The sequence below is a fragment of the Dama dama genome, chromosome 15, assembly GCF_033118175.1.
Source record: "Dama dama isolate Ldn47 chromosome 15, ASM3311817v1, whole genome shotgun sequence".
NCBI lineage: Eukaryota > Metazoa > Chordata > Mammalia > Artiodactyla > Cervidae > Dama > Dama dama.
The window spans coordinates 96812885-96836580 of NC_083695.1; the positions used below are offsets into that span (position 1 = coordinate 96812885).

The 23696-nt window shown below is 61.3% G+C and overlaps 2 protein-coding genes and 1 pseudogene across 2 annotated transcripts in view; 2 read left to right on the top strand and 1 right to left on the bottom strand.

Moving 5' to 3' along the window:
* Positions 1-14294, top strand: part of KNDC1 (kinase non-catalytic C-lobe domain containing 1) — a 53477-nt gene extending 39183 nt beyond the window's left edge. Inside the window, exons 21-30 of the mRNA XM_061161355.1 lie at positions 935-1048; positions 1589-1736; positions 1805-1984; positions 2410-2613; positions 2809-2891; positions 3115-3265; positions 7677-7799; positions 7880-7939; positions 11359-11516; positions 13784-14294. Coding sequence (XP_061017338.1) covers positions 935-1048; positions 1589-1736; positions 1805-1984; positions 2410-2613; positions 2809-2891; positions 3115-3265; positions 7677-7799; positions 7880-7939; positions 11359-11516; positions 13784-14015 — 1453 coding nt within the window. The 3' untranslated portion in view covers positions 14016-14294. The remainder of the gene's footprint in view (positions 1-934; positions 1049-1588; positions 1737-1804; positions 1985-2409; positions 2614-2808; positions 2892-3114; positions 3266-7676; positions 7800-7879; positions 7940-11358; positions 11517-13783) is intronic.
* Positions 14295-18664: 4370 nt separating this feature from the next.
* LOC133069917 (ubiquitin-like FUBI-ribosomal protein eS30 fusion protein) lies at positions 18665-19088 on the bottom strand (annotated as a pseudogene).
* Positions 19089-21674: 2586 nt separating this feature from the next.
* Positions 21675-22836, top strand: UTF1 (undifferentiated embryonic cell transcription factor 1). Its single transcript, XM_061161357.1, has 2 exons — positions 21675-22239; positions 22349-22836. Exons 1-2 carry the CDS (start codon positions 21675-21677, stop codon positions 22834-22836), a joined length of 1053 nt encoding a protein of 350 aa, XP_061017340.1.
* The last annotated feature ends 860 nt before the right edge of the window (positions 22837-23696 follow it).

The window sequence follows — 23696 nt, forward strand, 5'->3', positions numbered from 1 at the left end:
ACCCTCATCTCCTTTCCGCTCTCCTGGCCCCGAGGGGGGCCCTGCCTGAGGTCGAGGACCCAACGCCCCCCTGCCTCTTTCCTGACAGTGATTTGTGGCTGGGGAAGGGCCCCTGCACGCACTCAGCTCTCTGAATTAGTGGTTTCTATGAGGAGCCACAGGGAAAGCCTCAAAAACTGAGATTAAGAAAGTCTTCAGGGACCTCCCTGGCATCCAGCGGTGGAGACCCTGAGCTTCCAATGCAGGGGGTGCAGGGCTTGCTCCCTGCTCAGGGAACTAGGTCCCGCAAGCCGCATGGTGCAGCAAAAAAAAAACCTTTAAAAAAATAAAATTTAAAAAACGTCTTCAAACTGAAAATGTTTGGGAATTTCTAATGTGATCAATACCCTGCACCCCCGGCTCATTGGTTCTGAGTGGTGGTCCAGCCAGCGCCTCCAGCACAGGGCTGTCATGTTCACATGCAAGCACTCACACACATCCACACACACACACACACGTGTGCACACAGCCGCACACTCACACTAACACCCACACACACACAAACACATACAGCCACATACCTACCTGCACACACAGCGGTACACTCATACATGCACACCCGCACTCACATCTGCACACACGCTCACACATACACTCACACCCATACACACACCCGCACTCACATCTGTACACACATACACCCACATCTGCACTCACGTGCACACACCTACACCTGTGCACTCATCTGCACACACCACATGCGCACACACACACCCCTGCACACTCACACACACCCCTGCACTCCACACCCACACACACCTGCACACTCACACCCACACACACCCACACACACCTGCACACTCGTCTGCACACACACTCACCCCCGCACAGACACCAGGGCCCGGTGCTGGCCGGCCCGCGCTGACGGCCGCCCCGCCCCGCCCCGCCCCTGCAGCGGCGCCTTCCTGGAGGGCTACGTGCAGCAGTTTCTGTACACCTTCCGCTACTTCTGCAGCCCCCACGACTTCCTGCACTTCCTGCTGGACCGCATCAGCAGCACCCTGTCCAGGTACCCCGGGGGCCGGCGCCCAGGGCCGGGGCGAGGACAGAGGCGGAAAGGGGGCGCAGACAGGCCGGGAGCGGCCACTGATGCCCACGGTGGGGGAGGAGCAGGGTGGGGACAAGGAAGGTGGGACCCCCATGGGCTGGAGGGTGTAGAGGGGTCCCAAGGGCCTCGGCCAGCAGGCAGGCTCAGCACGGGAGAGGCTGGTGGGCAGTGCTGGACATGCGCTCGCCCTCTCTGAGCTGGCTTGTCCTTGCCCCCAGATTCCCGCACAAGGTCAGGCTGGGGGCCCCAGGAGGGGACTCAGAGACCCTGCCCCCATCTTCTCTACCCACAGAGCCTACCCCACCATTCCAAATGCCTTCCCAACCTTGGGGCAGGCTGGAGGGGGCGGTGGTTGCAGCGGCCCCTCTCCTGCCCAGGCGGGAGGGCGGGTGGGGTGGGGCTTAGGTGCCCCCAAAAGACAGAGCCACGCTCCCCCCACCCCTGTCCCATCTAGGGGTGGCGCAGGGGGCCCTGCCCGGCTCAGGACTCCTCTGCCTCCAGGGCCCACCAGGAGCCCACCTCCACCTTCACCAAGATCTACAGGCGGAGCTTCTGCCTCCTGCAGGCCTGGCTGGAGGACTGCTACACCGTGGACTTCGTGAGGAACGCCGGGCTCCTGGGGAGGCTCCAGGACTACCTCTCCTCCCAGGTGAGGCGGGGGGCGGGGGGGACGCAACCCCTGGGAGGCAGCAGGTGACCCCACGTGCTTCTGCCCAGATCCTGCCTCTGGACGGCTCCGCGGAGCACCTGCTGGGCCTGCTGGAGGTGGGCACCGAGCGGCAGGCCGAGGGCACCCTGCGCGGCACAGACCTGGAGGACCCCAAGGAGGTGGAGGGGGACGCCAGGCCCCTCAACGCCCTGTGTAAGAGGCTCTCGGAGGACACCGTCTCCCGGAAGGTGCGGCCTCTCCCGGGAAGATAGACACACACAGGCACACACGTGCATACCTTTATACAGAAGCACAGACAGGCAGAGGTGCGCGCGTGCAATACACAGTCCGTCTTGCGGCTCCAGGGCACTAGCCCTGTGAGGCGGGCACTTCCTGTCAGCCCCGGGCAAGGACAACAGAGGACCAGCGCCCCAGACCATACCACCTCCCTGACCCGTGGGCCAAGGGCAGGACCAGGACATGGCCAGGAACAGGGGCAGGGTCTCGGGGGGCCTCACCATGACTCATGCAGACAGCACCAAAGCACACAGCTCCGTCCGCGGGGCAGCCACTGAAATCCTGGGGTCAGTGCGGCCACAGGCGGGAGGCAGGGCTCTGCCCTGCGGCTCTAGGCTGCCCCGGCCCGCCCTGACTGGGGGGACCCGCCCTGCAGAGCTTCCCCTGGCGGCTGTCCCGGGGCAGCGGGCCGGCGCTGCCCCATAAGGAGCGACAGTACAGCATCGCGTCGGCCCTGCCCAAGCCCTGCTTCCTGGAGGACTTCTACGGGCCCTACACCAAGGCCGGCGAGAAGGGGCCCTACTTCCTCACTGAGTACAGCACCCAGCAGCTCTTCAGCCAGCTGACGCTGCTGCAGCAGGTGGGGCCCCCCTGCTGGAACCGGGCGGGCGGCCAGCCCCCAGGCACCCCTTCCCGGGCCCCGTCACGCGACGGCAGGGACAGGGACCTAGCGACCCCCACCCCCTGCCGCCGTCTGGGTGAACATGGAGAGCCCCCACCGATACCCAGCCCTGAGACGGGGCGCTGCCCGCCCTCTCTGTCCTCGTCCTGGCAGGAGCTGTTTCAGAAGTGCCACCCCGTCCACTTCCTAAACTCGCGGGCCCTGGGCGTCACGGACAAAAGTGCAGCGGTCCCCAAGTGAGTGTCCACCGAGGTCCGCAGAGCCTGAGACGCTGGGGTGGCGGAGGGTCTTGAGGCTCCACCCTGTTATTTCCGCTGGGTGGAAATGCCTTTCCGGACACTTTGGCTGACAGGCAGTGCCTTGTGGTTCTGGGCTGGACACCAAACCCCTTCTCGGGGTCCAAGCGCCACCCCGTGTCCTGGCTGGGACATGCTGGACCCGTGCCTGCATCTCTTGCAGGGCCAGCTCTTCTGAGTCTCTGTCAGCAAAAACCTGCAGCTTATTTCTGCCCAACTACGTCCAGGACAAATACCTGTTACAGCTTTTAAGAAGCGCAGATGACGTCAGCACCTGGGTGGCCGCTGAGATCGTGACCAGTCACACCTCCAAGGTCGGTGCCCAAGGGTCTGGCCCCAGCACGGGGTTGGGGGTGCCAGTTGTAAGGGCACCTCTTTGTGCGAGCCCTCCTGCTGGGGGGGGTGGGGCACGGAGGCATCCCGAGCTGAAGCCCCTGGAGCAGGCGTGCATGAAGGGCACTCAAGGCAGGGGACCCTGCGGCTCCCCGGCCTCCACCCCACCACCGATGACGAAGCCTGACGTGCACATGCCGCACCAAGAGCCTCTGCAGCGCCTCCTCTCCCAAGTCCCGAGTTGTCTGAAGCCCTAGGGAGCTCCGAGGCCCACCAACGCATGCAGAGTTTTCCAGCCTTTCCTCTTTCAGGGAGAAGCTTCCAACCTCAGGGGTTTATTAGCTGACAGACTGACCCCTCCTCACTTGTGCCGGGACGCGGGCACTGGGAGCCTACCCTCGCCCCCATCTGCTCCAATCCTCGATGTCCGTCAGAGCAACACCAATGTGCAGCTTTCCCCTCACCCTGTGAGGGGTGTCACACAGGCCTCCAAGCGCTTTGGGGGGACGTGGAGGGGCATTGGCGCCCCGGTCGCAGGCCAGAGCCGACTCCAGACCCACCCGGGCAGTGGCCAGGGGACGGAGCCAGCATCACTGTGAGCAGAGGATGCAGGGAGGGCTGTCCACGGGGCGGTGTGGCCTCTGCAGGGACCGGACGGGGCGGGATGAGGGCAGGAAGTGCCCTGGGCGGACGTGGTGATTGAGCCTGAAACATACACGGTCCCCGCGCTGTGTGCCGCTCGCTGTGCCGTCAGAACGACCCGGAGACGACTTCTACACGCATAAACTCTGGCCTCAGAAAACAGTCAAAACTCAAAAGTTGGGCCAGAGGATGTAACAGGAAGACTCTACACATGGACATCACCAGATGGTCAACACCAAAATCAGATTGACTATATTCTTTGCAGCCAAAGATGGAGAGGCTCTATCCAGTCAGAAAAAACAAGACCGGGAGCTGACTGGCTCAGATCATGAACTCCTTATTGCCAAATTCAGACTTAAATTCAGAAGAAAGTAGGGAAAACCACTAGACCATTCAGGTATGACCTAAATCAAATCCCTTATGATTATACAGTGGAAGTGAGAAATAGATTCAAGGGATTAGATCTGATAGAGAGCGAGCCTGATGAACTATGGACCAAGGTTCGTGACATTGTACCGGGGGCAGTGATCAAAACCATCCCCAAGAAAAAGAAATGCAAAAAGGCAAAATGGCTGTCTAAGGAGGCCTTACAAATAGCTGTGAAGAGAAGAGAAGCAAAAACCAAAGGAGAAAAGGAAAAATGGACCCATCTGAATGCAGACTTCCAAAGAATGGCAAGGAGAGATAAGAAAGCCTTCCTCAGTGATTAGTGCAAAGAAATAGAGGAAAACAATAGAATGGGAAAGACTAGAGATCTCTTCAAGAAAATTAGAGATACCAAGGGAATATTTCATGCAAAGATGGGCTTAATAAAGGATAGAAATGCTATGGACCTAATAGAAGCAGAAGATACTAAGAAGAGGTGGCAAGAATACACAGAAGAACTGTACAAAAAAGATCTTCACGACGCAGATAATCACAATGGTGTGATCACTTACCTAGAGCCAGACATCCTGGAGTGTGAAATCAAGTGGGTCGGGTCTTAGAAAGCATCACTATGAACAAAGCTAATGGAGGTGATGGAATTCCAGTTGAGCTATTTCAAGTCCTAAAAGATGATGCTGTGAAAGTGCTGCACTCAATATGCCAACAAATTTGGATAACTCAGCAGTGGCCACAGGACTGGAAAAGGTCAGTTTTCATTCCAATCTCAAAGGCAATACCAAAGAATGCTCAAACTACCACACAATTGCACTCATCTCACACACTAGTAAAGTAAAGCTAAAAATTCTCCAAGCCAGGTTTCAAAAATACTGAACCTTGAACTTCCAGATGTTCAAATTGGTTTTAGAAAAGGCAGCGGAACCAGAGATCGAATTGCCAACACCCGCTGGATCATTGAAAAAGCAAGAATTTCAGAAAAACATCTATTTCTGCTTTATTGACTATGCCAAAGCCTTTGACTGTGTGGATCACAATGAAGTGTGGGAAATTCTGAAAGAGATGAGAATACCAGACCCCCTGACATGCCTCTTGAGAAATCTGTATGCAGGTCAGGAGGCAACAGTTAGAACTGGATATGCAACAACAGACTGGTTCCAAATAGGGAAAGGAGTACGTCAAGGCTGTATATTGTCACCCTGCTTATTTAACTTACATGCAGAGTACATCATGAGAAACGCTGGGCTGGATGAAGCACAAGCTGGAATCAAGATTGCCGGGAGAAATATCAATAACCTCAGATATGCAGATGACACCACCCTCATGGCAGAAAGTGAAGAACTAAAGAGCCTCTTGATGAAAGTGAAAGAGGAGTGAAAAAGTTGACTTAAAGCTCAACTTTCAGAAAACTAAGATCATGGCATCTGGTCCCATCACTTCATGGTAAATAGATGTGGAAACAGTGGCTGACGTTATTTTTCTGGGCTCCAAAATCACTGCAGGTGGTGACTGCAGCCATGAAATTAAAAGACCCTTACTCCTAGGAAGGAAAGTCATGACCAACCTAGATAGCATATTAAAAAGCAGAGACATTACTTTGCCAGCAAAGGTCCATCTGGTCAAGGCTATGGTTTTTCCAGCAGTCATGTATGGACATGAGAGTTGGGACTATAAAGAAAGCTGAGTGCCGAAGAATTGCTGCTTTTGAACTGCGGTGTTGGAGAAGACTCTTGAGAGTCCCTTGGACTGCAGGAAGATCCAACCAGTCCATCCTGAAGGAGATAAGTCCTGGGTGTTCATTGGAAGGACTGATGTTGAAGCTGAAACTCCAATACTTTGGCCACCTGATGTGAAGAACTGACTCATTTGAAAAGACCCTGATGCTGGGAAAGATTGAAGGCAGGAGAAGGGGATGACAGAGGATGAGATGGCTGGATGGCATCACCAACTCGAGGGACATGAGTTTGAGCAAGCTCTGGGAGTTTGTGATGGACAGGGAGGCCTGGCGTGCTGCAGTCCATGGGGTCACAAAGAGTCGGACACGACTGAATGACTGAACTGAACTGAACAAAAGCCCTTAGAGGTAACAGCGCATCCCGTTCAGATCACATCCCTGGGAACGTGGAAACAAAAGGTCACAAAGAAAAGGAAACAACGTGATATATCTGAAAGTGGAAGTGAAAGTCACTCAGTCGTGTCTGACTCTGCAACCCCAGGGACTACACAGTCCGTGGAATTCTCCAGGCCAGAACACGAGTGGACAGCCTTTCCCTTCTCCAGGGGATCTTCCCGACCCAGGGATCGAGCCCAGGTCTCCCACACTGCAGACGGATTCTTCACCACCCGAGCCACCAGGGAAGCCCTTGTTTTAGATGAGTAATGGTAGGAACAAAGGGAAATGAGGACTCTGGCTTCAGCAGCGGGTGCAGAAGTCACGGGACACAGCAGCTGAGATGAGGACGCCACCCCGTGTCCACCGACGGCAAAGGACCAAGCATGCAGCGCACCAGCCATCCCGGGAAGTGTCACTCAGCCCCACGTGGGGACAGTGGGGGGCACAAGCCACAGTGCTGGGCCTGGGGCGGGAGGCCGGTCATCAGAGGAGCCCACTGCGGGACTCCAGCGTACGAGGCAGCCCCCGTATGGGGACAGCTCTGCCTGCACTGGCTGGAGACCTCCTGCTTTGCATCTGTTCAGACCTGTGAAGAAAACAGACGTCAACGGGAGAAGCAGGCGTGTAAATGTCCTCGCGCCAGGCAGGGGGGCGGCCACGCGCTGAGTGACCCCCCAGGCCGTCCCAGGACCCAGGCACCGGCCAAGCCCAGGAGCAGGGCGTGCGGTGGGTTGCAGGTGGTATCCCCCCCTGGAAGGACGGTGCTGGCTGTGGTGACAGTCCGCAGGATGCGGCACCTTTGAAAGGAGGGGTCAAGTGAACCCTCCAGAATATTCCAGAAGTCACTGGAGTCGTGTGAAATCCAAGCACTGACTGAGGGGCCGTGCACTGGGTCGTGGGCAGAGACTCCCTCGGGAGTGGGGGGGGGTGCTGGGGGCTCCCAGCCGACCCAGCGCTCTGCCCTGCAGACCAGTGACCCCGTGGAAGCAGGCGCCACAACCCCGTCCCACCCATCGGGCAGACGAGAAGCTGCCGGGCTCCCTGTGGGCCCGCTCCCGGAGGGGCGTGCCCTGCTGCCCCGTCTGTCCTGAGCCGAGGTTTGTCCAGGGGTCACTGAGGGCACCTGGCCTGCCTCTGTGCCCGTCGCTCTGGCTCTCTCCGTCCCCGTCCCTCTCCACCCGCTCCGCCCACCCCATCAGCGACCCTGCCCCTCCACCCTCGGAGCTCAGGATGTGTGTCTCGTCCTCTGGTTTCAGCTGCAGGTGAACCTGCTTTCCAAGTTTCTGCTGATCGCGAAGTCTTGCTACGAGCAGAGGAACTTTGCCACGGCCATGCAGATCCTAGGCGGCCTGGAGCACGCGGCTGTGCGACAGTCCCCGGTGCGTCCCTCGGGGCCGTGGCCGCAGCCGGGCAGGAAGCCCCTGCGGGGCCGGGGTTTTCATCTGCGCTTTTATTTTAGGCCTGGAGAATTCTGCCTGCGAAGATAGCGGAGGTCATGGAGGAGCTGAAAGCTGTGGAGGTACCGGTGTGCATGAGCTCCAGGGAGCTCTCATCCCCCCAGGGGAGGCGGGTGATGGGTGGCAGGACAGGTTGCCTGGCTGCCTGCCTCACAGCGCCCACCCCACGGCCCCCCAGGACCGTGTACGGCCTCCCCATCTCCCCTGGGGCCATCCCGTCTCCCGGGCAGAGGCGGTAGGGACGCTCCAGAAGCCCTGCCTGCCGACTGTGCCTCACGGGTCTGACTCCCGCGGGGCTAACCCTCCTGGCTGCCCCTCGAGAGACAGTCGGCGAGGACACATCCTCTGGCTGTTGGGGCCAGGTGCCAGGAGCAGCCTGCGTCCAGCCCAGGTCCAGCTCTCTGCTAGCGGGAGGGCTCCCATGTGTCTTCGGCTGACAGCAGACCCGGGGCCCTGCTGCTGGCCAGCGCTCGGTCTGACTTGGGTGAGCGTCCCTCGGGGCCCTGCCGCTGGCCAGTACTCGGTCTGACTTGGGTGAGCGTCCCTCGGGGCCCTGTCGCTGGCCAGCGCTCGGTCTGACTTGGGTGAGGGTCCCTCCGGGGCCCTGCCGCTGGCCAGCACTCGGTCTGACTTGGGTGAGAGTCCCTCGGGGCCCTGCCGCTGGCCGGCGCTCAGTCTGACTTGGGTGAGCGTCCCTCGGGGCCCTGCCGCTGGCCGGCGCTCGGTCTGACTTGGGTGGGCGTCCCTCGGGGCCCTGCCGCTGGCCGGCGCTCGGTCTGACTTGGGTGGGCGTCCCTCGGGCCCTGCCGCTGGCCGGCGCTCGGTCTGACTTGGGTGGGCGTCCCTCGGGGCCCTGCCGCTGGCCGGCGCTCGGTCTGACTTGGGTGGGCGTCCCTCGGGGCCCTGCCGCTGGCCGGCGCTCGGTCTGACTTGGGTGGGCGTCCCTCGGGGCCCTGCCGCTGGCCGGCGCTCGGTCTGACTTGGGTGGGCGTCCCTCGCGGCCCTGCCGCTGGCCGGCGCTCGGTCTGACTTGGGTGGGCGTCCCTCGGGGCCCTGCCGCTGGCCGGCGCTCGGTCTGACTTGGGTGGGCGTCCCTCGGGGCCCTGCCGCTGGCCGGCGCTCGGCCTGACTTGGGTCGGCGTCCCCGGGGCCCTGCCGCTGGCCGGCGCTCGGCCTGACTTGGGTGGGCGTCCCTCGGGGCCCTGCCGCTGGCCGGCGCTCGGCCTGACTTGGGTGGGCGTCCCTCGGGGCCCTGCCGCTGGCCGGCGCTCGGCCTGACTTGGGTGGGCGTCCCTCGGGGCCCTGCCGCTGGCCGGCGCTCGGCCTGAGTTGGGTGGGAGTCCCTCGCGGCCCTGCCGCTGGCCGGCGCTCGGCCTGACTTGGGTGGGGGTCCCTCGCGGCCCTGCCGCTGGCCGGCGCTCGGCCTGACTTGGGTCGGCGTCCCTCGGGGCCCTGCCGCTGGCCGGCGCTCGGCCTGACTTGGGTGGGGGTCCCTCGGGGCCCTGCCGCTGGCCGGCGCTCGGCCTGACTTGGGTGGGCGTCCCTCGGGGCCCTGCCGCTGGCCGGCGCTCGGCCTGACTTGGGTGGGCGTCCCTCGGGGCCCTGCCGCTGGCCGGCGCTCGGCCTGACTTGGGTGGGCGTCCCTCGGGGCCCTGCCGCTGGCCGGCGCTCGGCCTGACTTGGGTGGGCGTCCCTCGCGGCCCTGCCGCTGGCCGGCGCTCGGCCTGACTTGGGTGGGCGTCCCTCGGGGCCCTGCCGCTGGCCGGCGCTCGGCCTGACTTGGGTGGGCGTCCCTCGGGGCCCTGCCGCTGGCCGGCGCTCGGCCTGACTTGGGTCGGCGTCCCTCGCGGCCCTGCCGCTGGCCGGCGCTCGGCCTGACTTGGGTGGGGGTCCCTCGCGGCCCTGCCGCTGGCCGGCGCTCGGCCTGACTTGGGTCGGCGTCCCTCGGGGCCCTGCCGCTGGCCGGCGCTCGGCCTGACTTGGGTGGGGGTCCCTCGGGGCCCTGCCGCTGGCCGGCGCTCGGCCTGACTTGGGTGGGGGTCCCTCGCGGCCCTGCCGCTGGCCGGCGCTCGGCCTGACTTGGGTGGGCGTCCCTCGGGGCCCTGCCGCTGGCCGGCGCTCGGCCTGACTTGGGTGGGCGTCCCTCGGGGCCCCGCCGCTGGCCGGCGCTCGGCCTGAGTTGGGTGGGCGTCCCTCGCGGCCCTGCCGCTGGCCGGCGCTCGGCCTGACTTGGGTCGGCGTCCCTCGGGGCCCTGCCGCTGGCCGGCGCTCGGCCTGACTTGGGTCGGCGTCCCTCGGGGCCCTGCCGCTGGCCGGCGCTCGGCCTGACTTGGGTGGGCGTCCCTCGGGGCCCTGCCGCTGGCCGGCGCTCGGCCTGACTTGGGTGGGCGTCCCTCGGGGCCCTGCCGCTGGCCGGCGCTCGGCCTGACTTGGGTGGGCGTCCCTCGCGGCCCTGCCGCTGGCCGGCGCTCGGCCTGACTTGGGTGGGCGTCCCTCGGGGCCCTGCCGCTGGCCGGCGCTCGGTCTGACTTGGGTGGGCGTCCCTCGGGGCCCTGCCGCTGGCCGGCGCTCGGCCTGACTTGGGTCGGCGTCCCTCGCGGCCCTGCCGCTGGCCGGCGCTCGGCCTGACTTGGGTGGGGGTCCCTCGCGGCCCTGCCGCTGGCCGGCGCTCGGCCTGACTTGGGTGGGCGTCCCTCGGGGCCCTGCCGCTGGCCGGCGCTCGGCCTGACTTGGGTGGGCGTCCCTCGCGGCCCCGCCGCTGGCCGGCGCTCGGCCTGACTTGGGTGGGCGTCCCTCGGGGCCCCGCCGCTGGCCGGCGCTCGGCCTGACTTGGGTGGGGGTCCCTCGGGGCCCCGCCGCTGGCCGGCGCTCGGCCTGAGTTGGGTGGGCGTCCCTCGGGGCCCCGCCGCTGGCCGGCGCTCGGCCTGACTTGGGTGGGGGTCCCTCGCGGCCCTGCCGCTGGCCGGCGCTCGGCCTGACTTGGGTGGGCGTCCCTCGGGGCCCTGCCGCTGGCCGGCGCTCGGCCTGACTTGCGTGGGCGTCCCTCGGGGCCCTGCCGCTGGCCGGCGCTCGGCCTGACTTGGGTGGGCGTCCCTCGGGGCCCTGCCGCTGGCCGGCGCTCGGCCTGACTTGGGTGGGCGTCCCTCGGGGCCCTGCCGCTGGCCGGCGCTCGGCCTGACTTGGGTGGGCGTCCCTCGGGGCCCTGCCGCTGGCCGGCGCTCGGTCTGACTTGGGTGGGCGTCCCTCGGCGTGCTTCTGGAACCAGCACTTCAGCAGCCAGAAGCGCACGGCTTTCCGGGGGGGGTCAGTGTTCCTCCTGTGCCCACGCGCTGCAGAACCTGGACCCCCCCAGCCCGGGAGCCAAAGGGCATTTCGAATTGGATGGCAAATTGAGGTGTGGTTCCCCTGCGCACCGACTGGCCCTGCTGGGCGCCTGGGACCCCCCCTTACCCCTGCTCACTAATGCCCGTCTGGGTCCCAGGTCTTCCTGAAGAGCGACAGCCTGTGTCTGATGGAAGGACGGCGCCTCAGGGCCCAGCCCACCCTGCCCTCAGCCCACCTGCTGGCCATGCACATCCAGCAGCTGGAGACGGGCGGCTTCACCATGACCAACGGGGCCCACAGGTGGAGCAAGCTCAGGTGAGGGCCTGCAGGTGAGGGAGCCAGGTGAGGGGCCCGCAGGTGAGGGAGCTCAGGTGAGGGCCCACAGGTGGAGCAAGCTCAGGTGAGGGAGCTCAGGTGAGGGCCCACAGGTGGAGCAAGCTCAGGTGAGGGAGCTCAGGTGAGGGCCCACAGGTGGAGCAAGCTCAGGTGAGGGCCCGCAGGTGAGGGAGCTTAGTAAGGGCCCGCAGGTGAGGGAGCTCAGGTGAGGGCCCGCAGGTGAGGGAGCCAGGTGAGGGGCCCGCAGGTGAGGGAGCTCAGGTGAGGGCCCGCAGGTGACGGAGCCAGGTGAGGGGCCCGCAGGCGAGGGAGCTCAGGTGAGGGGCCCACAGGTGAGGAAGCTCAGGTGAGGGGCCCACAGGTGAGGGAGCCAGGTGAGGGGCCCGCAGGTGAGGGAGCTCAGGTGAGGGCCCGCAGGTGGAGCAAGCTCAGGTGAGGGCCCGCAGGTGGAGCAAGCTCAGGTGAGGGCCCGCAGGTGAGGGAGCCAGGTGAGGGGCCCGCAGGTGAGGGAGCTCAGGTGAGGGCCCGCAGGTGAGGGAGCCAGGTGAGGGGCCCGCAGGCGAGGGAGCTCAGGTGAGGGGCCCACAGGTGAGGAAGCTCAGGTGAGGGGCCCACAGGTGAGGAAGCTCAGGTGAGGGGCCCACAGGTGAGGGAGCTCAGGTGAGGGGACTCCCCATTCCTCCTATTCCTCTGAGGCCTGGACCAGCTGCCCCCACCCAGCCCTCACCCCGGCCCAGGCTGCCACACGCTCCCCTGGGTGACCCCCAGCTGCTGCCTCCTCCACAAACACAAGGTAAACATTTCCCACACTGCTGGCGTCCATGGTCCCAAACACCGCCCCAAGGTCACTGCGCCCTCCCTTCCTGTTGGGAGGGCAGGCACACCCTGAACCCCACCTCTGTGCAGCCACCTCCCAGCCCCCCGAAGCCGCCTCTTCCCTCTATCCTGCCTTTGCTTTCCTGCTGGACCCCTGCCCTGGGGCTGACCGAGGAGGACCCCTTGTCAGGCCCCCGCCCCTTCGGCTGCCGGCACACTTGGGGACCCACGGGGGAGGAGCGGATTGGGCACTGTTTGTGACCACCTTCACCGTGACCAACCAGGGACTCAGACACCTCCAAAGAGGGTCACTGCTCACTTCAGCCTGTGAGGCACCAGTGCCCTCAGCATCCAGGCCCAGGCCAGCCTCTCCAGAGGCTCCCGGCCACGTCCGACCCTCTGCAGCGCCCCAGGCCCACGCTGCCTCAAGCTCAGGGCCAGCCTGTCTGCAAGGACCCCCCAACCACAACTCCATCCTGCCCGCCCCGCCCACACCATTCACACCGCAGTCAGGCGGAGGCTGGCCCGGCCCCCTTGGGGTCAGTGGCAGCAGCCTGGCTTTGCGAGCAGGGCCCAGGGGGCACGGAGCCCACCACCCCCAGCTGTGCTTGCGAGACCCCTTCAGTCACTGAAAGCAGCAATTTAGAGATAACACTATTATCCGCAGTGCACACTTTCTGCAAGAGGTCCATGGCGATCAAAGGGGACGCGGGCATTAAGGGAGGCCACAGTCCAGGAAGGGCCTGGCCAGATTCCGCTGTGTCTGCTCTTCTGACGTGGTTCACGGGTGCATGTGTTTGCACACCTGTCTCCTCATTAGCAATGAAAGCATTCACATGGAACACACCGCATCTTCGCCCAAAACCAGGGTGGGCACATGTGTCTGAGGAGTCCATAGCCTCCCCAGGCAGAACCAAGGCCTGCAGCTCAGAGACCCCCATTTTCCGGATGACGCCCCGCGGAGTGCTGGCTGCCGCCTGACGCCCAGCTCTGGGAGGCAAAGGCTGGCTCCCTGCGTGGCCAGTTCCCTGGGCGCCACGTCACTGAACGGGGCTGGGGCAAAGCGCAGAGCACCAAACCTGCCCAGATGGAATAACCCATGTGCATCCGTTTGCTGCCTCGGGCTGCCTCACGCTTCCTTATCGTGGGGATTTCAGCACTGACCAGGCCTCCCACAGTACATCTCCAGTCAGCGTTTGTGGAATGAAAGCTGGATGGACGGACAGAGGGAGGGAGGGATGGACAGACTCGGGGCAGGTGGATGAACACGCCTGGGTCCTGAAATGAGGTCTGACCTGTGATTAAACAGCAAACTGGCCCCTTGCGGTCTGAACTCTGACACAGCTTGGCTGGGACTGGCCAGTGCCCACCGGCCGCAACACTGCCCCCGAGACTCATGCAAACTCACGTCCCGTTTCTTCCCAACACAGAAACATCGCCAAGGTGGCGAGCCAGGTCCATGCGTTCCAGGAGAACCCCTACACGTTCGCCCCTGACCCCAAGCTGCAGTCCCAGCTCAAGCAGAGAATCGCCCGCTTCAGCGGGGCCGACATCGCTGTGCTGGCGGCAGACAGTGGGGCGGGCCCCCGGCAGGTGGCCAGCGAGAAGCACTCCCGGAAGATCCAGGACAAGCTGCGGAGGATGAGAGCCACGTTCCAGTAGCGGAGGCGGCGGGCCGGGGCACGGGGTGCACATGGGGCAGGCCGGGGGTGGACGGGGACCCCCTGCAGCCCAGGAGGGGCATCAGACGGAGCATGGGCTCAGACACGGACCCAGAGATGGCACCGGGAGGCTGACTGTAAATTGAAAGATGTAAGACGTAAACCAGACCAGGGTGAGTAGGCTCCCCAGGAGCCGAACCCCCGAACGCTCTTTATGTTTCTCAGAGACAAACAGCTTCCGCCCAGCCTGCCAGCTGCCCAGCCTGCTTCCAGAGCCCCACACCCCACACCCCTCGGACTGTGACCTGGATGGTGCCCCCGAGCAGTGCTTGCGTGAGTCTGCCTGTGTCTGCCACGACGGAGGGCCAAGACGGATCCCTGGTCCCCCTGCTAACGACAGATTCCCAAGGGTTCTGGAACCTTCCATGTGAACCCCTGAGGCTTCCGGGGGCTGCAGCCCAGCCCTGGGCTCACAGTTCGCCCCTGCCAGACATCCTGCCCTCCGCCCCGAGCGCTGGCTGCTCACTCTGTCCTGGGGGGGGGGTGGGGGTGCCCAAGCCTCGCAGCCTTCACCCTGGCCAGCCTCCTGCAGCCTGCCAGGGCCTCGCAGCTCCCACCGGCCACTCCCAGTGCCCCACGGCCCCAGTGCCCACCACCCGTCACTGAGAACACGTCCCCATGGGGCGGGAACCCCTGTGCCAAGGCCCCGCGTCCAAGGGCGCAGGACTCAGACGGCAGCTCCAAAGCCGAGACAGCCTCAGCGGCCTCTGCGACCCCGCCGGGTGGGGGGCGCCTGGGGGTGGTCCTGGAAACCTTCAGCAGCCATGCATGTAACACACACCTGCAGCGCCTCCCACGGCTGGCGGCCACGGCGCTTTCGGAGAGGAGAGGCGCCTGCCGCCTCAGGGGCACCGGGTGCTCCCCAGGGCTGTTCACCGGCCCGCTGGTGTCGGCTTGCCCAGCGCGGGCAGGACGCGCTCGGCCGGCGGCTTGGGGACCAGGGCGGATCATCACACCCCCACAGCAGGGAGGCCTGAGCCCCGGACTGTCCCAGCCACCAGCGTTCTTACGTTGCAAATTGCTGTAAGACCCAAGATTATTCTTTTGAGTTTTAGGATTAGTGATTCTTCGGCACAATCAGCTAGTGGTATTTCAAGGAAAACCATTACCTGATAAAATGCTGAATTTCTAACGTCAGGGTGTTTTCCCACATATATTCACTCCCAACACCTAGCTCCTGCATACATGAAATACGAGAGGCGTGCGGCACGCCTGGCCCTAACGTGGCTTTCACATGAGAATTCAGTTCTGCAGACCAGGTTCTGGGTTTTCAGCATTTGAACCCAGCAGGGTCGGCGGCCACGTGAGCACACGCTCCAGCCGAACGCTCTGCCCCGGGGGCGGCGGCCTTGGCTCGCACGCGCCCGTCTGCATGTCGCTGTCACGCAGCCCAGTTTCTAATAAAGCTGTTTCTACCAAGAGGCCGCCAGGGCTCCCGCGCTTTGTCCGCCCCGCGGGTCTGGGGAGCTCCTCACAGCCACGACGACATCCCCAGGGCTGCTCGTGAGGGCGGGGGGCAGTGACCTCAGCTGATGAGCCAAGGGCAAGGCGGCCCCAGGACCAAGCCCCACACCCTGGGGCCTGCGAGCTGCCTCCGGAGGAGACGGCCAGCCTCCCACAGTCGCTGCCTGCAGACGCCCCCGGGCACCACAGCCACGAAGCCTGCCCATCCAGGGCCCAGCCACCCAGCCCCCACCCATAGCCCACAGGTCAGCCGGCCAGCTCCTCCTCACGGGGGGACTGAGGGGGCGCCCTGGGCTTGTCATCACCAGGAAGGGCCCTGCTGCTGCAATGCAGGACTGGTGGGCACTGCGGGTGGGGGTCTCTCTGCTGTGGGGCCTCCCGAGCCTGGGGGTCTTCTTGGCATCTCTGGGCTCCGCCCTCTAGATGCCAGCAGCATGCCCTCCCCCCCCCACCGCAGCTGTGACAACCCGCAACTCTCCAGACATCACCAAACGTCCCCTGGGGAGCAGAAATGCCCCCCAAACCACAGCCGCTAAAGCACTGACACCCCAAATCTTGGTTTCCAGATACCATTCAGGTCTCAAAAAAAAAAAGAAACAGCTGAATGGCTGATTCCAGGGCTGGGGTAGGGAAAGTATAGCAGATGAGTCAGGCGCTAAAGGGGAGAAAGGGACAGAGACAGATCAGGTCAAAAGGACACAGAACAAAAGGGAAACAGCTGCTCCCCCAGCCAGAGCCGACCACGTGCGCCCCACGCGTGACAGTGATGGGCTGTGGGCCAGGAGGGTCAGTCTGAGCCCACGCCGGTGTCAACGACAGCTGAACAAGAAACAGGAAGAACCGGGGGACCCGCAGAGTACACAGGGCGGCCCCGAGAGGTGCAGCCTCCAGCCTTTGCGTGTTGGGGGCAAGTGGACCCTGCGGGGCAGACAGGAGGAGGGTGCCCTCATTGCGGGAGACGCAGGCTTCACCGTAACTGGAGAGGGGGTCAGCACCGTGGCCCAGCCTGCTGGCATCGTGCGCCCTAACGTGCACTAAGCATATGGCACATCACTTCTGGGGTCTCATTCCAAGCCCTCGAATCCCGGTCTAATCATGAGAAGACACTAGACAAACCCAAATTGAGGGGCAAGCCTCAAAATACCCAGTCTCCTCAAAGTGTCAAGTACATGGGGAAAAAGATCCAGAGAGGACCAGGGCCGGGGGCAGGCCGAGGGCACAGGATGACTAAACGCAGCTGGAGCAGACGAGCAGTGTGAGCAGAGAGCCTGCCGCCCTGTGGGTTAGTCAGTAGAATTGTGCAACCATCGACTTCTCAGCTTTGCCAAAGTTCCACGGTCGAGAAAGACATCAGGCGCCCTTTGCTGTCTGTATAACCCAGGTGCAGACTTAGAATTATCCCACACCAAGGAGTTTTAACAATCAAAATGGACACGAAAGGGAGAATTTAATTCAGATGACCATTATATTTACTGTGAGAAGAATCCCTTAGAAGAACTGGAGGAGCCCTCAGAGTCAATTAAGAGTCCAAAATGCAGTGCTCGGGTGCAATCTCAAAAACGACAGAATGATCTCGGTTTGTTTCCAAGGCAAACCATTCAATATCACAGTAATCCGATTCTACGCCCCAACTGCTAATGCAGAAGAAGCTGAAGTCGAACAGTTCTAAGAAGACCTTCTAGAACTAACCCCAAACAAAAATGTCCTTTCCACCCTACAGGATTAGAATGCAAAAATAGTAAGTCAAGAGGTATCTGCAATAACAGGCAAGTTTGGCCTTGGAGTACAAAATGAAGCAGGGCAACAGAGTTTTGTCAAGAGAACATGGTCACAGCAAACACCCTCTTTCAAACAGCACAAGAGACGATGCTATACATGGACATCTCCAGATGGTCAGCACTGAAATCAGATTGATTATATTCTTTGCAGCTGAAGATGGAGAAGCTCAGCAAAAACAAGATTTGGAGTTGACTGTGGCTCAGATCAGGAGCTGTTTACTGCAAAATTCAGGTTTACATTGAAGAAAAGTAGGGGAAACCACTAGACCATTTAGCTGTGACCTAAATCAAATCCCTTATGACTATACAGTGGAGGTTACAAGTAGATTCAAGGGATTAGATCTGGTGCAGACAAAGTGTCTGAAAAACTACAGAGAGATTCATAACATTGTACAGAAGGTGGTGACCAAAACCACTCCCAAGAAAAAGAAATGCAAGAAGGCAAAGTGGTTGTCTGAGAAGGCTTTACAAACAGCTGAGAAAAGAGAAGTGAAAGGCAAAGAAGAAAGGGAAAGATATATCCAACTGAATGCAGAGTTCTAGAGAATATCAAGGAGAGACAAGAAAGCCTTCTTAAGTGAAGAATGCAAAGAAACAGAGGAAAACAATACAATGGGAAAGACTAGAGATCTCTTCAAGAAAATTAGAGATACCAAGGGAACATTTCATGCAAAGACGGGCACAATAAAGGACAGAAATAGCAAGGACCTAACAGAAGCAGAAGATACTAAGAAGAGGTGGCAAGAATACACCGAAAAACTGTACAAGAAAGGTCTTAATGACCCAGATAACCGCGATGGTGTGATCACTCATCTAGAGCCAGGCATCTTGGAGTGCGGAAGTCAAGTGGGTCCTAGGAAGCATCACTACAAACAAATCTAATGGAGGTGATGGAATTCGAGCTGAACTATTTCAAATCCTAAAAGATAATGCTGTGAAAGTGCTGCACTCAATATGCCAGCAAATTTGGAAAACTCAGCAGTGGCCACAGGACTGGAAAGGGTCACTTTTCATTCCAATCCCAAAGAAGGGCAATGCCAAAGAATGCTCAAACTACTGTACAGTTGCACTCATTTCACATGCTAGCAAGGCAATGCTCAAAATCCTTCAAGGTAGGCTTCAACAGTACATGAACTGAGAACTTCCAGATGTACAAGCTGGATTTAGAAAAGGCAGAGAAACCAGAGATCAAAAAGCCAACATCCAAGAGATTAAAGAAAAAGCAAGAGAATTTCTGAAAAATATCTACTTCTGCCTCATTGACTACCCAAAAGCCTTTGACTGTGTGGATCACAACAAACTGTGGGAAATTCTTTTTTTTTTTTTTTGATTGGGCTAAGCTGCTTTATTAGAGAAAGCCAAGATTACAGAGGACTGAAGAGTTGGCATCCGGGACCTTCTTCTTCCCTAAGGTGGGCACAAAATTGGCAAAGTGCTGGTTGTACTGCATGTGCCTCTCGATCCGGCCTGTCTCCTTCTTTTTCTCCTGTTTGGCCACCTTGGGAGTCTGACCTCTTGCTTTCCTAGCACGGGCCAGGGAACCATGGGCTTTACCTCCAAGCATGCAGCCGACTACTTCCGGAGTGCTCAGAGCCTCCACCTTACACTGGCCCAGGGTAGTCTCATCCTCTGGGGATGTGCCTGCCAGAAGCAGAACTTGATTTTCTGGAGGGAAGCCCTCCAATGAAGCTACCTGAGCGGTGATCTGGGCAACAGTCTCCTGGTCTGTCACCTCGACTGTGTAGCTCCTGGGTGCAGACAAAAAGCTGCATGTTGGCGACTAGATCATAGACACCATTGCGGTTACTGCAAAGATGGAGTCAAGAAAGAGCTGGAAAATTCCTAAAGAGATGGGAATACTAGACTACTCTGCCTGCTGAGAAACCTGTATGCAGGTCAAGAAGCAACAGTTAGAACCAGACATAGGACAATAGACTGGTTCCAGATTGGGAAAGAAGTATGTCAAGGCTGTATACTGTCACCCTGCTTATTGAACTTCTGTGTAGAACACATCATGGCAAATGCCAAGCTGGATGAATCACAAGCTGGAATCAAGATTGCTGGGAGAAATATCAACATTGGACATGCAGATGATAGCAGTCTAACGGCAGAAAGCAAAGAGGAACTAGAGCCTCTTGAGGGTAAAAGAGGAGAGTGAAAAAGCTGGTTTAAAACTCAATATTTAAAAAAACTAAGATCACGGCATCCAGTCCCATCACTTCATGGTTAATAGATGGGGAAAAAGTGGAAACAGTTGCAGATTTTAATTTCTTGGGCTCCAAAATCACTGCAGATGGTGACTGCAGCCATGAAATTAAAAATGCTTGTTCCTTGGGAGAAGAGTTTTGACAAACCTAGACAGCATATTAAAAAGCAGAGACATCACTTTGCCAACAAAGGTCTGTCTAGTCAAAGCTATTGATTTTCCAGTAATCAGGTATGGATGTGAGAGTTGGACCATATGGAAGGCTGCGTGTCTAACAACTGATGCTTTCAAACTGTGGTGTTGGAGAAGCCTCGAGAGTCCCATGGATGGCAAAGAGATCAAACCAGTCAATTCAAAAGAAAATCAATCCTAAATATTCATTGGAAGGACTAATGCTGAAGGTGAAGCTGCAGTACTTTGGCCACCTGACGTGAAGAGCCGACTCATTGGGAAAGACCCTGATGCTGGGAAAGACTGAAGGCAGGAGAAGGGGACGACGGAAGATGAGATGGCTGGAGGCATCACGGACTCAATGGACGGGAGTTTGAGCAAGCTTCTGGAGATAGTGAAGGACAAGGAGGCCTGGTGTGTTGTAGTGCATGGGGTCTCAAAGAGTGGCACGCGACTTAGCAACTGAACAACAACGAGTTTTATTAAACTACTGTAGTTAGTATGCTGCCTCTGCTGCTAACTCACTTCAGTCATGTCTGACTCTGTGTGACCCCACAGACAGCAGCCCTCCAGGCTCCCCGTCCCTGGGATTCTCCAGGCAAGAACACTGGAGTGGGTTGCCATTTCCTTCTCCAGTGTGTGAAAGTGAAGTCGCTCAGTCATGTCCCACTCTTAGCGACCCCATGGACTGCAGCCTACCAGGCTCCTCCATCCATGGGATTTTCCAGGCAAGAGTACTGGAGTGGGGTGCCATTGCTTCTCCGTAGTTAATATACAGTAAATACAATTGATTTTTGCTCATTTTTGTATTCAATGACCTTGCAAAGCTCATTACTTCTGACTGTGCCTGTAGATTTTGCACTTTCCACGTGTACCACCATATCATGTGCAAGGAGGACTGTTTCACTTCTTCCCTGGCTATATACTTCCCACACCTTTTTGTTGGTTTATTCTCTGGCTGGGACTTCTGGAAGGCTGAGCAGAAGCTGTAGCTTTGGGCACCCTTCTCTTACCCTTAGTATCTCAGGGATAAGGCTTAACACTCTAGTAAACACAATGTTGGCGGTGGCCATTCTTTATCAGAATAAGAAAGTCCCTTTATGTGCAATGTATGTAAATTATGACACTAAGTTCGACCAATGGCCTAGCTCTCCATCAGGTCCAGCAGACAGCGGTGAACACTACCGCCTCCGCAAACTAAAACCGCAGCGGGGTTCGGGGGGTCTGGTAGAACCAGAACACGACTGCATTTAGGAATATCTAGGGTGCACCAAGGAGAAGGCAATGGTAACCCACTCCAGTCCTCTTGCCTGGAAAATCCCATGGAAGGAGGAGCCTCGTGGGCTGCAGTTCATGGGGTCGCTGAGAGTCGGACATGACTGAGCGCCTTCACTTTCACTTTCATGCACTGGAGAAGGAACTGGCAACCCACTCGTGTTCTTGCCTGGAGAATCCCAGGGACGGGGAAGCCTGGTGGGCTGCCTTCTATGGGGTCGCGCTGAGTTGGATACGACTGAAGTGACTTAGCAGCAGCACGGCGCACCAAAGGAAAAAGGAGCCTTTGGAACCAGAATGTTCCACGGCTTCCTCTACGCAGCGGTGAAAGGGCACGGCACATGCGTAAACACGAATGGAACCTTGCGCGGCCGACACACGTTGCCGAGTTCGTTTGGACTTGATCCAGCGGTTTAAGAAGTACAGACAAGGCGGCTGGGCGGGCGCTTTCGCGGTAGGCGGGCGGGGGCTGAGCCTTACTCCACGAGCTCGAGACCCAGGAACCCAAAGACTGGCCCGAAGACCAGGCGTTGCCGAGGTCGGGTTGAACTTGGCGCGCGGGGCGGGGCGGGGCGGGGCAGGGGGAGGGCCGTGTAGACCCGGCGGGGCTTCCGCGCCGGCTTCCAGCAGGGCGGGCGCGCAGGGTCTTCCGAGAGCGAACGGGCGGCTTCTCCCGGGCCTCGGCCCCGACCCCGCCGGCCCCGGGATGCTGCTGCGCCCGCGGCGGCCGCCCGCGCCCGAGCCGCCATCGCCCGCCAGCCCGGACCCCGAGCCGCGGCTGGCGGGGGGCGCCCCGGAGACCCCGCCCCGGAGGCCCGCCTCGCCCGGCGCGCTGGCGGCGCCCGCGCCCCCCGCGCCCCTCGGCTCGCCCGCGTCCCCCGGCTCGCCCGTGTCCCCGGGCTCGGCTCAGCGCACGCCCTGGAGTGCGCGCGAGACGGAGCTGCTGCTGGGCACGCTGCTGCAGCCCGCCGTGTGGCGCGCGCTCCTGCTGGACCGCCGCCAGGCGCTGCCCACCTACCGCCGCGTGTCGGCCGCGCTGGCCCGCCAGCAGGTGCGGCGCACCCCGGCGCAGTGCCGCCGCCGCTACAAGTTCCTGAAAGACAAGGTCCGCGACGCGCACGGCCAGCCGCCCGGGCCCTTCGACGCGCAGATTCGCCAGCTTATGGGCCTCCTGGGCGACAACGGGCGCAGGCGCGGACGCCGCCGCTCCCCCGGGCCCGGACGACCCCCGCGCGGCCGCCGGCCGGCCTCCGCCGCGCCCGCTGAGCCGGGTAGGTGGGCTGGGGTGGGGGAGGGCGCGCCGCAGACGGAGGAGCGGGAGGAGCGGCCGGGGGGTGGGGGGCGGGCGCGCCCCCGGCAAACGGCAGCTCCGCGTTCCAGGCGCCCCGCCGCTGCCCGCGTCCCGAGAGCTCGACTCGGATCCCGCCTGGACGCTCAGGTTCAGTCCGTCCCCGCCCAAGTCTGCGGACGCGCCCCACGCCCCAGGCTCCCCGACGGCCCTCTGCACCTTCACGCCGGCGCCTGGCCGCCCGGAAGAGTCCGAGTCCTTCCGTGCCCCTGGCTCCCCGCCACCGCCGTCCCCGGGCCCCGCCCGGGAAGACCCCGACTCTCCGCCTGGCCGCCCGGAGGACCACGCGCCCCAGCAGCCCGCGCCGCCGCCGTCGCTGAACGCCGCCCTCCTGCAGACCCTGGGGCACCTCGGCGACATCGTGTCCATCCTGGGCCCGCTGCGTGACCAGCTGCTGACCCTGAACCAGCACGTGGAGCAGCTGCGCGGCTCCTTCGACCAGACCGTGTCCCTGGCCGTGGGCTTCATCCTGGGCAGCGCCGCGGCCGAGCGAGGCGTCCTAGCCGACCCGCGCCCGTGAGGCCTGCCCCTCGGTGGTCCCCGCGCCGGAGGGCCGCCCCCTCAGCCCTGACCCTGCCTGCTGCCCTCCCCATCCCCCCCCCCCCCCCAACCTAGGTATGTTCAATAAAAAGATTGCTTTTTCTGACTCAGTCCTGTGTGTGCAGGTTGCGCACTGGGGGAGAACGTCGGGCGGGAGATAACCGGGAGGCTAGAACGGCCTCGGGACCCCGGGGAGGGGCCCAGTTGGGATTCTGCCCGGCCCCACCAAGCCGAGGAGGCCCGTCTCCCGTCAGGAGAGGGCTCGGGGCCCTCATCGCATACTAGCCTTCTCCAGGTCTCCAGAATCTGCTTACCAAGACTTCCCACCAGCGCAGACTGGCCGCGGTGGGCGAGCCCCTACGAGCTGGGAGGAGGCCGGGCGCCACGGGGAGGGCCCGGGAAACCGGCGGGGGCCGGGTTCAGCCGGAACCGGTGGGGGAGGTGTGAGAGATCTCCCGCCGCCCCCCGCGGGCCGTCCAGGGAGGAGGTTCCCGGGAAGGGGGTCCCCTCCTGTCCACAGAGGTGCGTGGACTGGGCGGGCCCGGGGCAGCAGGCGTGGCGGGTCTGAGCTTTCCCACCTTGGCGGAGGCCAGGGTTCGTGCAACTTTAAAAGGACTTTATCGAAATCGCCCCAGGAGCATTTTCCAAGTCTCGACTGAGGGCTCCACCCTGCGCTGGGGGCTCAGACCCGGCGGGGACGGGGCGGGGCCGGACGTGCTCCCAGCCGGGTGGGAGGAGGAAGCAGCCAGAGGCTCGGGCCCGCATAACAATACGCCTTCGGGCTGAATGCCCGGCGGCTTTTCAGCAGCTACGGGCTCATTCAGAGGCTTAAGTGGTTGC

Bases quoted from the DNA above. Each gene is read 5' to 3' on its own strand.
- UTF1 (XM_061161357.1), top strand. From the start codon at position 21,675: ATGCTGCTGCGCCCGCGGCGGCCGCCCGCGCCCGAGCCGCCATCGCCC. The intron at 22,240-22,348 runs GTAGGTGGGCTG...TCCGCGTTCCAG, and splicing joins CGCCGCGCCCGCTGAGCCGG to GCGCCCCGCCGCTGCCCGCG.